Genomic DNA, 15,542 nt, shown 5'->3' on the forward strand with positions numbered 1-15,542 from the left:
CCACCAGCCCCAGACAGAAACCCTACCCCATGCACAATGAAGCTGTAGCATGTCAGAGTCCCCATTCTGTCCCCAAGATCCCCTCCAGGGCAACACCAGCTTGATCCTACCTTCCAGGCCATGCCCACAGGCCTTTCACCTCTACAAAATTCACCCCCGCCCCCAGAGCCCCCAGACCTGCCCAGCCTCCACTTTGGGACAGAGCCTGTCTCTAGCCAGGCCTGGGGGTGTTGGGGTGTCTGGAGAGCCAGGGTGGGGGCCAAGGCTCAGGACAGCTGGCCTGTGTCCCCACACTGGGCCTGGGGCCCAGCCGGAGGGGCGGGGGCCTGGCCACTCAGGCCTTGGCTGGGGCCTGGATTTTTTGGCCGGGCTGTGAGGGCCCTCCCTCCTGCTTCCTCCCAAGGGCTGTCCTGGCAGAGGCCCCCTCGCACTTTCTGGTGGGAACAGGGCCAGTGGCAGAACAGCCACAGAGGGAAAGAGGTGGGGGGGAGCATGTGTGTGTCTTGTGTGTGTGTGTGTGTGTGTGTGTGTGTGTGTGTGTGTGTGAAGGAAAAAAGCCCACAGTCCAGGCAAACCCAGCCCAGCAGGCCTTTCGTAACTGCCCCCCCCCGCCCCCTCCCCCAGCCTCCCCCTCTTCCCGCCCTCCCGCCCGCCCTCTCTCCCTCCCTCCTTCCCTCACAGCCGACGAGGCAGCAATTACGCTTTGAGGATAAAACGGGGCGCAGAGAGAAGACTGGGGCATTCCTACCCGAGATGGCGGGTCTGACAGCGGTGGCCCCACAGCCCGGAGTCCTCCTGCTTCTCCTCAACCTCCTCCACCCTGTGCAGCCTGGAGGTAAGGGCCCCTTGTCCCCCTCCTGTCGCCCACAGCCCGAGGATCCCAGCGGCTGGACTGACAGGGGGGCCTGGCAGATGGACTGGGCAGAAGGGAACCCTTCACCCCCAGGTCCTCCCTTCAGCCACTGGGCCCTGTGACCTGGTCCTCCTGGGAGCTAGCCCTATGCCACCTTGTGGGACCCTGTCAAAGGGCACCTCATCAGTCTGATGCCCCAGAAGGTCCCTGTTCTCCCAGCGAGACCCCACAGGCAGTCTGCCTACCTGTGACCCAGCTAGGTACACATGCTACTGTGGGGAAAGGAGACCTGTGTGTGAGACCTCTTAGCCACAGCCAGCTGTGTGACCCCGGCAGGTTCCTGGTGTCCCCTGGGAAGTCAGGATCCCTCTCTGAGGAAGGTCAAGGTCAAGTTCATTGTGGGATTGCAGGTTGGAAAGCTATGGTCCCTGGTGAAAATGGGTTGGGTCTCCTGAGTACGTGTGTGCACACGTGAACGGGGACTTTCGGACTCTGTCACACAGGTGTACAGGTGTGTCTACACCCAAATATGTCACTGAAGTGGGGGAGGGTCTGGAAAGGTACAAATGTCTGTTTACAAGTTCATCCCTAGGCAGGTATAGTGGGGACAGGGAGGGCGGGGAGAACACTCGTGAAGTTGCCTGTTAGTGTCTGCAAAAGTCTGCCACCCAAAACACATGTGCACATGGGAGATGGGGCGTCCAGGTGTGTGGGGGGGGGTGGAGTCCCAGCAAGGAAAGGCAAACCAGAGAAGGTGTCATCCTGGCAGCCAGGCGGGGGAGCACTGCTCTCAGCTGGGGGCATGAAAGGTGCTTCCGGCCACAGGAAGAGAGAGGTGCGAGCTCACGGGCCATCTGGAAGGGAGGCGTGGGTGGGGTCTCCTTTCCCAGGGAGTCTCCTTGCCATAGAGAACAGGGGGACTGCAGGGGGGAACAGAGCTGGGTACATTGCTGGGGGCAGGAGCTCCCAGAGACAGCTTGTCAGTACCTTGCCCTGAGTTTGGCCCCCAAACACCTGTCCACCTCCTTCCCAGACACCTGTAGTCTGGCAGTCATGAGTGGAAGAAATCCAGAAAGTAGTTGGAAGCTGTTATTTTTTACAAGGGGAGAAACTGAGACTCAGGCAGTCCGTGGGGGTTAGCTTAGGGTCCTCAGCTCTCTTCCCAGCTCAAAGGATAAGGCAACATTTGGGGACAGGCAAGCCTGGAGCCCTTTAAGGGGAAATCAGCCCTCTCCTTGTAGCTGCGGTGACATCACTGCGTGCCCAGCTGGCATCCTTCCTTACAAAGATAGATCTCGGCTCTGCCCCAGGTGGCTGCAGAGGCCAGGCTCAAATAAGGGGTTTGACCTGATGGGGTCTTCTGGGGTCTGTGTACAGAGTCTACCAAAGTCTAGAGAGGTTGGGGAGGCAGAGGGACCCCAGTCACACCCTCCCAGCTCCCCACCTGGAGGAGCCCAGCCCCATTCCTTCCCCAAAAGCCAGTGAGGTACTAATCACATTTTGTGATTAGAGTAAACAACTGTCCCCAGACCCCGTGCCATTTAAAAAGAGAGTGTGCGACATTAAATCAGAAATAACCCAACCTTGGAAATATTGGGTTTTTTTTCCCCCTGGTTTATCTCAGGGGTTTTCAACCCTGGCTAGACAGGAGAGCCACCCGGATAACTCTGAACCACTCTGGTGCTGGGGTCCTACCCAAGAATTCCTGCTGCCCTTTGGGTCTGGGGAGGAGCCTGGACAGGTGCCTCTGATGGCCTGCCAGGCAGAAAAGCTCCGGTTTAGAGGTTGATCCACTCGTGTTTCTGCTGAGGCCAAGGCAGGAGGACAAATGTGGCCCCATGTGGGAGGGGACACTCACCCACTCAGGGTGAAATTGTTTTTGGAAAGCCCTTGGTCACCTCTCCATGCAAACAACAAACAGCTTTCAGGAGGTCCCCCTGGACTTTGGTTTGCCAAAGTCCCTTGCCAAGGCCTGGCTGGCCCACTCACTGCTCAGTCTCAAACAGTCACTCAAAGATCTTTCAACCCGGAGCCCAGGGTGTGACTGGGGTCAACTGTGGGTCCCCCGCCAGGTGCAAACTGGAAAGAAACATACTTGCCTGCCTCCTAGGGCCAGTGGGAGACTGTAGCCATATAACCTCTGCCAAAAACTGAATCAAACTGGGTGCTGGTGTCTGTAATCCCAGCAACTTGGGAGGCTGAGATTAGAAGGCTTGAGGTTTGAGGCCAACCCTGGGGCCAATAGTTCTTGAGACCCCATCTCCAAAATAACCAGAGCAAAATGGACTGGAGGTGTGGCTCAAATGGTAGAGCACCTGCTTTGCAAGTGGGAACCTCTGAGTTCAAACCCCAGCCCCACCAAAAAAAAAAAAAAAAAAGTATCAAATTTGTAATATTCACTTATTTGGGATTTGCCAATTAAGGCTAAAAGATCCTTGTAGCTACAACTTTCTAAATTTAAATTCTAAGGTTTAATTCTCCCTCTCAGGAGCATCTACTGCATAAGTAGAAGAAGGAAGCAGATAGGACCAGGTGAGGGTGGCCCAGAGGAGTCGCAGGAAGGACCAGGTGAGGGCGGCCCAGAGGAGTCGCAGGAAATCCTGGAAGTCTTCCCAGAGGAAAAGACCTTTGAATTAGACCTTGAAAGCAAAAGGAATGTGTTAGCAGAGTGTGGTGGTACATTCCTGTAATCCTAGCACTCCAGTCCTCCTGGAAGCTGAGGCAGGAGGACTGGTTGGAGACCAGCCTAATGTACAAAGTCAGAGTCTGTCCCGAAAGTAGAGAGAGAGAGAGAGAGAGAAGGAGGGAGGGAGCAAGAGATACAGAACCACCTCTGCGGGCCGACCTCACAGGAGTGAGAGATGGTGAGCTTCCCGTCGCGGGAGGTATGCAAGCAGAACTAACTCGCATGTTTTACAAGGAGTCCCAGCCAGGTCAGAAGTCTGCAGTGATCCCTGAGCCTAGCATCTGAGTCCTCAATGCAGGAGTTCCGCCCTGGGCTGCTCACAGAACAAAGCCAAACCCACATAAAACAAGACAAGTGTTGCAGGCAGGAAGAGCGGGGGCTCAGGGAAGGCAGGAGGGAGAGGAGAGACGGATGCAGAGAGGGCATTCCTGACAGGATGGACTTTGCTCCTATGCGGGAGTGGAGGTAGAACTGAACCCACTGGGCTGGGGCGTGTGGAGAGAGTGTGCTACTTTCCGCTATACCGCTTGGCTTATTTAATTCTCACCTGTCCTGTGCTTGAAGAAAGACAGGCAAAGATCCTTGCAGTTTTCCAATTCCTTTGTATGAAATGGGAATCAAAAAAAAAAAAAAACACCAGCTCCAGGACAGGCAGCAGCAAGGTGGCTCACACCTGTAATCCCAGTTACTCAGGAGGTGGTAGGAAGATCACCACCCAAAGTACAAGACCCTATGAGAAAAATAACTAAAGCAAAAGGGCTGATGGAATGGCTCAAGTGGTAAGAGCACCTGCCTAGCAAGTGTAAGGCCCTGAGTTCAAATCTCACTGCTGCCAAAAAAAGAAGAAGGAAAAAAAAAAAACCACCAACTCCCCAGACGGTTCTGTTTCAGGCGTGGAGTTCGGCCAATGCTTTGGGTTTGTGTCGTGGGTGTGGAGAGGGAGGAGAAGATGAGAGCTGGAGAGACGGAAAGGGCGGGGTGTGGGAGAACAGAACCCCAAGAGGAAGGAAGTGGGGTTCAGCCAAACCAGAGAGCTTGCCGAGCCTAAAACCAGAAGGCTCCCAGGCCACTTGTGACCAGGGGACCCTCTGCCTGTCCTCCACATCACTCACCCACCATGATTTTGTGTGTGTGGTACTGGGGTTTGAACTCAAGGCCTTCACCTTGAGCCACCCCACCAGCCCTCTTTTTGTGTTAGGTATTTTCAAGATAGGGTCTCATAAACTATTTGCCTAGGCTGTCTTTGAACCTTGATCCTCCTGATCTCTGCCTCCTGAGTAGCTAGGATTACAGGCATGAGCCACCTGCACCCGGCTCATCCATCACTTATTGATCACCTATTGTTTCCCTGGTCCCAGGGCCATGGACTGTGTAGCAAAATGGGAGCGAAAGGAAAGCATTTTTTGTCAATCAACAAACACTTTATTAGCAAAAGAGACAAAATAAGTACATTGTTCTTTTGATTTTTTTCTTGGGGATAGGGTCTCACTATATAGCCCAGACTGACCTCAAACTCTTGATCTTCCTGCCTCAGCTTCCTCCTGAGTAGTGGAATTACAGGTGTGTAATTTGGTAAAACCCTGCATGGTTTCACCAAATTTTTTTTAAAACCAATTACTCTGCCAGGTGTGGACAGGCCACAGACTCCTTACTTGAACCTTTGCAACCTTATGAGGCAGTGAGGATCAAACACATTGCAGAAAAGCAGAGCGAGGCTCAGAGAGGTTAAGTGACTTGCCCAAAGTCACACAGCTAACAAGAAGCAACAAAACCAGGATTTAGAATCCAGAGGAGTGGTCTGGAGCTCCTGGCTCTTCCCACCCAACATGTTCCCTGCAGTCTGCTAGAGGGCTGGAGACCAGAGGACAGGGAAGAGAGGACAGTGAGGAAGGAGGGACAGAAACCACAGGAAGAGAGAGACAGAGAAGGAAGCATGAAAGTGCTCAGAGCTGGAGGCCGGAGCCAGGGAAGCCATCAAAGGCCCGAGGCAAGCCATGTGTGGGTTTGGCAGCTGACAATGGAGCCAAAGTGATCATTCCCAGAAGGCCCAACCCCTGGGGCCACCGCTCGGAGCCCCCAAGGCTCTGAGACATTCTTCAGGCCTGAAATGACGTCCCTGGGTGGAATGGGGTGGGGGGACAGTCCTGGGAGGGATGGCACCCAGCTTTGGCATGAGTGTGGTCATGACAGCCGGGCATCACCAGCCCTGCTGGGCTGCAGCTGACCAGGGCTGACAAGGCCCAGAGGCCGCGGGGCCATCTGTGACATGTCTCCAGGCCTCTGAGGCCAGACGTCTGGACATGCTACAAGGCTGCCTGCGTGACTGTCCCCCAGCAGCCTGTGGCCCTGAGAGACTCCCAACCACCACCACCCCCTCAGCAAAGGCTGACCAAGGCAATCAGCAAGGTGACTTGCCAAGGGTTGGTGACAGTCCATGGTAGAGTCCCCAGTGTGGCGCCCTGTGTGTTCCCAGGACCACAGCTTTGCCCCAGGTCCCCAGCCAGCATCAGAGTCTCCAGCCAGAGCTTCATGGGTCCGTGGGGACTGAACCCGTGACCTTGGCCAGGGAATTAGCTGTTCCTTAGGAAGCTTGACTTTGCTCATTCGTGGTGTTTCCCTCGCCGGGCCTCCAGCGCCTCCTAAAACAGCCCTGGGGTCAGATGGCCAGAACCCCACCCAAGTATAGCTGCCCAGCGGCCAGGATGGTGACCTCACCCCCTCCTATCAGTGTAGAAATGGCTGGGATGCAGTCGACAACTTGCTGTTTGCTGTCTGCCCTCCCGTGACCCTGGCTCTGGCCACACTGCTCGGCGCCGGAGAGCACTGTGTGCCCAGGGCTCCTAGTACCCAGCCCCGTGCAGGGCCCTCTGCCTTCCAGGACAGCCGGATGGATCCATGTCATCCACGTTGCTCACAGGAGGGACCTGAGCTGAATCCAGGCTCTGTCTCTTTCCAGCTGTGTGGCCCCCGAGACTGCTTAACCTCTCTGAGCCTCATTTTCCCAGCTGCTAAAACCACGACCATAATCCCAGCCCTTCCAACCTCAAAGGCCACTTGGGAAAGCAAGAATGTTAAAAACGTAAGCCGGCTGTGTGGTGGTGCACGCCTGTAACCCCAGCACTTGGGAAACTGAGGCAGGAGGATCTTGAGTTCAAGACCTGCCTGAGCTACATACATAACAAGACCCTGCCTCAAAAAATAAAAAGGAGTCAGGCACCGGTGGGTCACGCCTGTAATCCCAGCTACTCAGGAAGCAGAGATCAGGAGGACAGAGATTCAAAACCAGCCCAGGGAAATAGTTCACGAGATCCTATCTCGAAAAAACCCTTCACAGAAAAGGGCTCAAGTGGTAGAGCGCCTGCCTAGCAAGCATGAGGCCCTGAGTTCAAACCCCAGTACCACCAAAAAATTTAAAAATACAAAGTGAAAAGAAGAAAGAAAAAATGCAAACAGAAATGTGTTTGGCCCGCTGAAATAATCACTTTTTTTGCCATGGTTTTATGTGCTTGGCTAATGGAAAATTCTACTTCCTTCCTTCCAGGGGTTCCAGGAGCTGTACCTGGAGGAGTTCCCGGAGGGGTCTACTACCCAGGTAATGTGCGCGAATTGTCCTCACAGCCACGCAAGGCATGTTAAGATAAGACACACACACGCCCACCACTGAGGACCCACAAGGCAGGCCCAGTTAAAAACGCAGTCAACACGCGACACTGCTTCACAGCAGAAACGATCTGAAAGGTGAAACACAGTCCTGGGGAGGCTGTTGGGAGGCGGGCATCTTCACGAATTCCTCCCGTTTTACTCACTCCTAGAAATGCATCGGAAGCAAATTACTGAAAATTTGCTGGGTCCAGTGTCACACACCTGTAATCCCAGCCACACCGGAGGCTGTAGGTTGAAGGATCGGGGTTTGAGACCAGCCCCCTCTGGGGGGCTATCTGAAAAAATAACTAAAGGTCAAAGGGCTGGGGGTGCGCCTCAAGTGATAGAGCAGCTGTGTTGCAAGTGTGAGATCCTGAGTTCAAATCCCTCCTTTTCCCATTCCCCCCCAAAAAAAGAAGAGAAAAAGACCAATGCTAAAATCTGTAAAACCAGGGGCAGGTGGAGAAATGACCCAAACGATGTATGCACATGTTAACAAAAAAAGAAAACTAAATGAATAAACAATAAAATAAAATCTGTAAAACCAGAAACGTGACAGAAGGGAGTAATCAAGTGAATATTAGATAGCTATGTATGTGGTGTGCAAGAGAGAGAAGTAGCTTTGTTTTGTTTTGAGACAGGGTCTGACTATGTAACCCCAACTAGTCTGGAACTCGCAATCATCCTGCTTCAGCATCCCGAATGCTGAGATTACAGGCGTGAACCACCGTGCTCAGCTGTAGTAGAGTGTTTTTTTGAAGTAAAAATAATATAAAAACAATGATATGTACATTTGAAGATCTCGGAAGAGAATGAGCAAGATGTTTGGGTGATGACATGCGGTGGGGGGGGCTCTTTTAATGTAGACAAGAAAAGCAGAATGCTTTCAAGTTGATTAAAAAATTGAAAAGTAATATATGCAATACTTGAAAGGTATTTCAGCCGGGTGTGGCAGTAAAGCCTATAATCCCAGAAGCTGAGGCAGGAGGATTGCAAATTCAAGGGCAGCCCATGCTACATAGTAAGACCCTGCCTCAAAGAACCCAAAAAGAAAAAAGAAAAAGAAAAAGGAAGCAGAAAAGTTATTTGACTGTTCAGAACTAACATGAAGTGTTCACAAACTGACCAATGGGTTGGACACGGAGACTAAGACTTGCCCAGGGCCGTGCAGCTGGACAGTGATGGATTTGACCATGAGTAGAGGGGTGACTTGTCTGGAAAAGGTACTGATCTCTCTCTCTCCTCTCCTCTCTCTCTCTCTCTCTCTCTCTCTCCTCTCTCTCTCTCAGGGGCTGGTCTTGGAGGCCTGGGAGTAGGAGGTGAGCTCAAAACCCAGTCCTGTCTCTTCACTGAAGGGGTCTGGTGTCACCTTGTCCCCACCCACAGACCAGAGAACCCCAAAGGACCCAAGCATCAAGAGTCCCTCATTTTACAAAGACAGCATCTGTGGGGAACAAGAACCCAGGAGCTCCGGAGTTCCCCCAGCTCCCTCTGCCCCCGCCTTAGCCAGGGTCTGGGTCAAGAGGATGAGCCTCGCCTGGACGTCATGAGGTCCCAGGATCCACCCCCAGTCCATCCCTGCCCAGCTAGCTGAGAACTGGGGTTTGGAGAGTGTACACCACAAACCCAGGGCAGAGCGGGGTTCCTAGTGGCTCTGTGACCAACAGGGAGGACCGTCCCTTCCAGGGCTGGGGGTGAGAGACCCCCACAGTCCTCACTCTTCCCAGAGTAAGACTGGGGGGGTGAATGAGTCCTTAAGAGGGGTGGGGTGGGGCTCCCTGCTCACCACCATGTCTTCCCTCCACAGCCCTGGGGCCTGGAGCCAAACCACCCAAGACAGGTAAGACCCGGCCAGGTAAGGCCTGGCCAGGTAAGATGCAAGGACTCAGAGGCCTCTGAGAAAAGGCAGAGAGGCAGGGGAGGGAAAAACCAACAGAGCTGTGAGCCAGGCAAGAAGCCAACAGGTAGGAGGAAGAGAGAGAATGGTGGACAGGGGCAGCACCCAGGTATCAGCAGCCCAAGGTCAGATCCCAGGGCTCCCAGAGCCAGGGGCTGCAGGCAGCAAAATGTCCCACTCTCGTGATGAGCACCCGGCCTCTGCCCAACAGAGACCCATGTGACAGCTCCCAGAAGCCTCAGAAACAGCCCTCGTGCTACAGGCAGACATAGAAACTGAGATCCCAGTGGCCCCCAAGCCTGTAAAATGGCACTCCAGACCTAGACACATTTGGAAGGTGCTCCAGACGCCACCTGACCAAACCTGAGCTTGGCGGAACCTGACCTTGACCCTGCCTGCTTCCAGCCCCCTGCCAGCTGGGTCCAGACCTTGGAGTTTTCCAGTAAGAAAGTGTTGATAGGTCTGTCCTGGCCTCACCCATGGGGGACTGAAATCAGCCACCAAGAGGCACTCTCAGCTCTGGGGAGGGGGCCACCCCCAGAAAGGGGAAACATTGGAGGGTAAGGAACAGGTGGAAGACTGTCCATATTTACACACACGCTCCCTCCGAGTGGGACACTGCACAAGTGGCCTTGGCGTCCCCACCCTTTGCCGTGCCGCCCTGGCTCTGAAGTTCCGCATTGGAGAAGAGTTTGGATGTCTCACAGCTCTTACGAAATCCTGATGGTCACTGATCCAAGATCAAATGATTCTCGGAGACCCAGATTCCCTTTTGTTAAAGACCATCTGGGCTGCGAGACTCCAGAGCTGTGGCCGGCAAGAGTGGCGTAGGGCAAGGTGTCTGGGCACAGAGGGTCCTGGGGTCTTTAAGGGTCCCTGAGGCCAGGAGATGCTGGGGTTTGCTGCCTTTCCCTGCCAAAACCTGAGTTTGTCTTCCTGGAGGGTCGAGGGCTCTGAACAGTCTTTCTTTGATGGTAGAGGGGAAGGATGGACACAGATGGGACCACGCTTAGCCTAGAAGACCCCAGAGTTAGAGGTCATGGTTCCAAAGCTTCAGGATGCCCTGGTTGATCCACTGACAGCAGAAGAACCGTGACAGGTTGTCACTATATGCTAGAAGGAAGACCGAGACTTCTGGATGCAGAGTGAAACTTTTACGAATGAACAACTTAAGTCAGACTTCCGAAAGAACTTCCAGCTGAAGACAAAGAAGTGCACTTAGAGGAAATTCAGAGTATCTCTTCAGGAGGAAGAGGGCACTGTCCAAAGACAAGAGACTAGAGTCCGTGGCCTCCTCCCTCAGGTCGTGTTTCAGTCTGAGGACTCAGATTTACAAAGGCCCAAAGGAAAGCACCTACATCCTGGGCTGGGGGGCACATCCGGGCCTGCCTAGGCAGGATGAGATAGGGCATTAGGCAGTTCGCCTGTTGTGCTTGGGAACAATTAATCCCTTGGCAAGAGAGGGTGGGTGGCCTGGCAGCGGCTCCTTGGTGTGGCCCCACCCTGCCTTGACTCTCAGTGGGGGACCAGGCAGCTGGGAGTCAGCAACACCCACACCCACAGCACCAGCTGGAGGCCAGCCGCCCACCAAGACAAGTGTGGGCAAGGACAGGAAGGGGCTAGGGGGCACTGCCTGGGCACCTGGCAGGTCACACACTGGGAGCTGTCTGCTCCCAGGCTCCCTGGCCCTAGGAAAGTAGAAAACACGCAAGCCACAAGGACATGGGGAAACTGAGGCTCAGAGCAATGACGTGACTTGTTCGTGCACACAGAGAGTGGATAGGGGAGGCAGGATCTGAATCTAGAACTTTCTGAGTTCAGAAAGAAAGAAGGTGGACTGAAAGGGTCCTGAACTCTCCCAGCTGTGGTCATCTTGTTCCCTTTCTCCTCCTTTCCAGGTGCTGGACTTCTGGGGGCATTTGGAGCAGGTGAGTCCAAAGGGAAGTGGGTGCCAGATGGGACCGTGGAACAAAGGCCAATGGCCTGACCCCACCTCGGTCACAGCCTCCTCTCACTTCCTGGCCGGGCCCATCTTCCCCGTCAGCCCTTCTGGGGAAGGAAAGGTCTGAGCATGTCCCCAACCCTCTGGGAACTCAGGAAACAGGGCTGTCTGGAGAGAAACCGATGACAGAGCCGGGAAGGGGAAGGGGAGGTGGTGTCAGGAAGTGTTTCTGGTGGCCCCACACCATCCAACCACCACACTACCCCACATGGGAAGGACAGACCCACCTGACAGAGGTCCAGGTCACCCAAGTAGGAGATGAGAGGAAATGGCGGGTTGGAACAGAGACCATGCCCGGGGGAGCCAGCTGGACCCCCACAGGGCTCAGCAGGCCCTGTGACCGGAGCTCTGGATCCTGCAGCCCGGGCTGGCACTTCCAGGACAGACTCCCCGTAACTAGAAGCAAACCTGGCATGGTCACGAACTCCAACCTGACTGTCCATGAGTCCCAGCCAAGGCTGTGGAATGTCTCCTGGAAGGGGGTTGGGGGCGGGGGAGAGATTGGGCCCAGATGTAGGAAAGCGAGAGCCAGAGGGACCCACTGGTTCCTGGACAGCAGGGCAGGCTAAACAGAAAGACAAACAGATGGTGGGGAACAGAAGGGAGTCCCAGCCCCAGGTGAAGGGAGAGGGCTGAGTCAGGACACACCTGCCGGGAAGCAGAGGAGAGGCCTGGAGTGGGGTAGCGCGTGGACAAGGCCCGGCCTGGCCTGGGTGAAGTCTTGCTCACAGACAGTTCAGCTCTGGCACCGGCTAGATCCTGTGTGCTGCTGGGGGTCTTATGAGACACACAGGCCCGGCCCAGCTTGTTAGGGATGTTTGTCACAGTCATGTTTACCTGGTCCCTGAACTGTGGCTGCTATTTAACTGTGGCTGCTATTTCATTAGTGTCACCACACACATACATGGAGTACCAAAACTTACAGACCTGAGTTGCCATATGCCAGTCAGGTCCCCACTCATGAGGTCCCTCTCACACTGAGCACCAGTCTATTCTCACCACCTGTCTCTTCCCTACAGGCCCTGGAGGGCTCGCGGGCGGTGGCCCTGGAGCAGATTAGTGTTGACACCCGCACAAGATGCCCCTTTGGGGCAGGTGCTGGTGCTCACGCCTGTAATCCCAGCTACTCGAGAGGCAGAGATCAGGAGGATCAAGGTTCAAAGCCAGTCCTGAGCAAATAGTTTGTGAGACCCTATCTCAAAAAAAAAAAAAATCACAAAAAAACGGGCTGATGGAAAGGCTAAATAAAGGTGTAAGCCCTGAGTTCAATCCCCAGTACTGAAAAAAAAAAAAAAAGATGCCCCTTTGGGGTGAAATGGCAGCCCCTAAGCCCAGCCCATGAATCTACCTGGTGCAGAGAGCAGTGAGGATAGAGCACAAGCCAATTGCTGTCCTTGGCACGGATGACAGGGAATTGATGCCACCTGCCCTGAGCACAGGCAGGGGACAGATGTCGCAGGGGACCCTGGATACGGTTACAATGTAGTGATGAGGGTTCAGAATACAGGCAATTAGGGGACCCAGGGCTGGCTTACCAGGGGACAGAGGAAGGTATTTTGGAGGAGGCAGATGGACACTACCCAGAAGACCTGCACAGCTTGTTCAGGCTGAGCAGAGCAGCCTGACACAGTGACTCCAACCCGGAATCCGGTCCTGGTGACCGGTCTCCTCGTGGCCCTTCAGACCTACAGAGTCCAAGGTGCTTCCTGAGTGTGGACAGGGCTGGCGGGACTGGGCCTTGGCAGTGTGACCACGCAGGGCCTCTCCCCATCCTCTCTTCCACAGGGCTTGGGGCCTTTCCTGGAGGCGCCTTCCCAGGAGCTCTGGTGCCCGGTGCAGCTGCCAGTGCAGCTGCTGCTTATAAAGCTGCAGCCAAAGCCGGTGAGTGACACTCTTTGGGCCCCTGGCTTCCCTGTGTCCCCGTTTTGGAAAGAACCATCCCTTGTCCAGGCCTGGGAGGAGGTGAGCAGGACCCTCAACTCCAATCTGCTGAGGCTGGGGAGACAGCTTCTTGTGCTCAGTCCCTAATAGGTTGATGGACCCTCCAGGTGTGGTCCAGGGCCTGTTTGCCTTCCAGCATCCTTTGCGTGCTCCCTCACCTCTCCCCCTCTGGGTTCTGCAGGTGCTGGACTGGGCGGTGTTGGTGGCTTAGGAGTGTCCACAGGTATGGTGGCTAGGCCTGAGTTTCCTAGGTGAAGCCTGCAGGCCCAGAGAGAGCCAACACTGACGTGGTCTCTTTCCACGCAGGTGTGGCAGTGCCTCCGGCCGGAGTGGGAGTTGGAGTCGGAGCTGGCGGAAAGCCTGGGAAGGTGCCCGGTCAGTGTGGAATCCTGGGGGGCTGGAGGGCAGATGTCAGAGGGACCAGAGCCAACCTCTGCCTCCATCACACTGAAGAAGAAAAGGCAGGCCGTGGCTGTCACAGGGCAGGGGACATCAATCCAGGCCACACAAGTAGATGAGACTGAGGAAATTGCCTTCCAGACCCTTCTCTTATAATCTTGGAGCAGAAAGAGACCTCAGAAACAAGTTCTGTGACAGACTTGGGTGACAGATGGGGAAACCAAGGCTCAGAATGGAAAGGAGGGTGCACAGCTGGTCCCAGCAGACTGGGGTGAACTTGACACCCATCTGGAGCTCATTTCCCTGCACCAAGCTCTTTAGGAAGTGACTTCAGGTTAAACAAAAGGCTGCCTGAGTGCACACAGCAGGAGGGGACATCTGGAAGCTGTTAGCCAGAGGTGGGCTGACTGGGCCAGGCTCAGGGTAAACAGCCTCCAGGAGACAGAGATAAATCCTTGTGCAGAAGAGTTTGCAAGATGACTTCTGACAGCCATGGGAGGAGGCTAGTCACCCTTTGTCTGTCCTCTGTTGCCCTGACATTCACACAGGCTGCTGGTCCAGAGACCCCTGGGGCTACCAGGGTGGGAAGGCCTGGGAGGGGTCTGAGCTGCTGCTCACAGCCTTCCTCCTTCTCGCCTTGCAGGTGTGGGACTCCCGGGTGTATATCCAGGTGGTGTGCTCCCAGGTGCAGGTGAGCACAAGAAGGAGAAGGGGGGTTTCTAGAAAGAAAACAGCCCCGTCAGCCTCCCTGGCACCCCCACCACCCCCCAAGCAGAAGCCACCAGAGGCCTTGGGTCCTGGTCCGTGGCTGTTTCTCTAAGTGTCAGAGCCCCAGTAGTGGACATAGGTCCCTAGCATCAAAAGTCAGCTTCCTAGGCTGGAGCTGGTGGCTCACGCCTGTAATCCCAGCTACTCAGGAGGCAGAGATCAGGAGGATCACAGTTTAAACTCAGCCCAGACAAATAGTTCATGAGACCCCCATCTCAAAAAAAAAAAAAAAATCACAATAAAGGGCTGGCGGAGTGGCACGAGGTGAGGGCCCTGAGTTCAAACCCCAGTACCACAAAAATAAAAATAAAAATAAAAAAGTCAGCTTCCCCAGCCCAACCCCCAATCCCAGGCCCACACCCTTGTCACAGTCTAAGGCAGGCCCCGAAGGACAGAGTGGGTTCCCAGTATGACCAGCTGTTTCCCAAAAGCTGTGAGTCACCAGAGGGCACGCCCAGCCAGCCTGCCCTATGGGAGACCCTGACAGCTGCCCCTTTGCCTCCCTTCCTTACCAGAACCTGCCACCCCACCCAATATATGACCTCTTAAAAACCCCCCAAAAGTCCAAATTCAGGCCATTCTGCAGAATTTGCTAGCACAGAGGTCCCTATCTCCACCTCCCAGGAAAGGTGGCCCAGCCCCAGGGGAGACAAGAAAGGTGGGAGTTACTGGCTCAGCCCAGGCGCTGTCCACATCACACTGGCTTTGGATGGATTTGTGATTAGCTCAGTTTAAGAATGAGGCCCACTGAGGCACGAGCTCCTTTTGATGGGAAAACTCAGAACTTGGGCTAGGGGTGGAGCTCAGAGGTAGAACACTTGCACAGCCTGCCCAAAGCCCTGGGTTCCATCCCCAGCACCACAAACAAACGAAAAGAAAAGAAAACTCAGATTTTCTGTCCCTGGGCCAGGCAGGCAAGGAAAGTCCCCAAACAAACAGGTCCTTTGTCTCCTGCCTCATGGCCCTCGCCTGTGACTGGCAGTAGTACTGAGATCAGTGGGGGATCCCAGGCAGGATGGGGGTGCTAAGCCTCATCTTCATTCCCATACCCATCTTTGCCACTCAGGAGGTCGGTTCCCTGGTGTTGGGGTGCTCCCTGGAGTTCCCACAGGAGCAGGAGTCAAGCCCAAGGCCCCAGGTACGTAGCTGGCTGGGCTAGGGACCCAGGGTAGGACACCCTACTTGCCTGCAGGTCCCTGTGGTCTGGGGTATGGGATGCGAGTGGGAACACCCAGCTTGCCCCAGGCCCTCTGGGTAGGCACTTCACTTGCCCCAAGCCCAGAATATGTAAGACGGCCACTGTCCAGGACTGTCTGTCTGGCACCAACCAGTGGAACCCATGTGCCCCGCCTCC

General features: G+C 54.8%; 1 protein-coding gene across 4 annotated transcripts in view; it reads left to right on the plus strand.

Moving 5' to 3' along the window:
* Nucleotides 1–667: 667 nt before the first annotated feature.
* The window catches only part of Eln (elastin), a 35,813-nt gene continuing 20,938 nt past the window's right edge, over nt 668–15,542 (plus strand). For all 4 annotated transcript variants that reach the window (XM_020164826.2, XM_020164834.2, XM_020164805.2 and 1 more), the window contains exons 1-10: nt 668–835; nt 7,081–7,131; nt 8,471–8,500; nt 8,989–9,021; nt 10,977–11,006; nt 12,866–12,961; nt 13,203–13,244; nt 13,328–13,396; nt 14,064–14,111; nt 15,255–15,326. In XM_020164826.2, the coding sequence (XP_020020415.1) occupies nt 754–835; nt 7,081–7,131; nt 8,471–8,500; nt 8,989–9,021; nt 10,977–11,006; nt 12,866–12,961; nt 13,203–13,244; nt 13,328–13,396; nt 14,064–14,111; nt 15,255–15,326 (553 nt within the window). In that variant the 5' untranslated portion in view covers nt 668–753. The remainder of the gene's footprint in view (nt 836–7,080; nt 7,132–8,470; nt 8,501–8,988; nt 9,022–10,976; nt 11,007–12,865; nt 12,962–13,202; nt 13,245–13,327; nt 13,397–14,063; nt 14,112–15,254; nt 15,327–15,542) is intronic.

This window comes from Castor canadensis, chromosome 6 (assembly GCF_047511655.1).
Source record: "Castor canadensis chromosome 6, mCasCan1.hap1v2, whole genome shotgun sequence".
Lineage (NCBI taxonomy): Eukaryota > Metazoa > Chordata > Mammalia > Rodentia > Castoridae > Castor > Castor canadensis.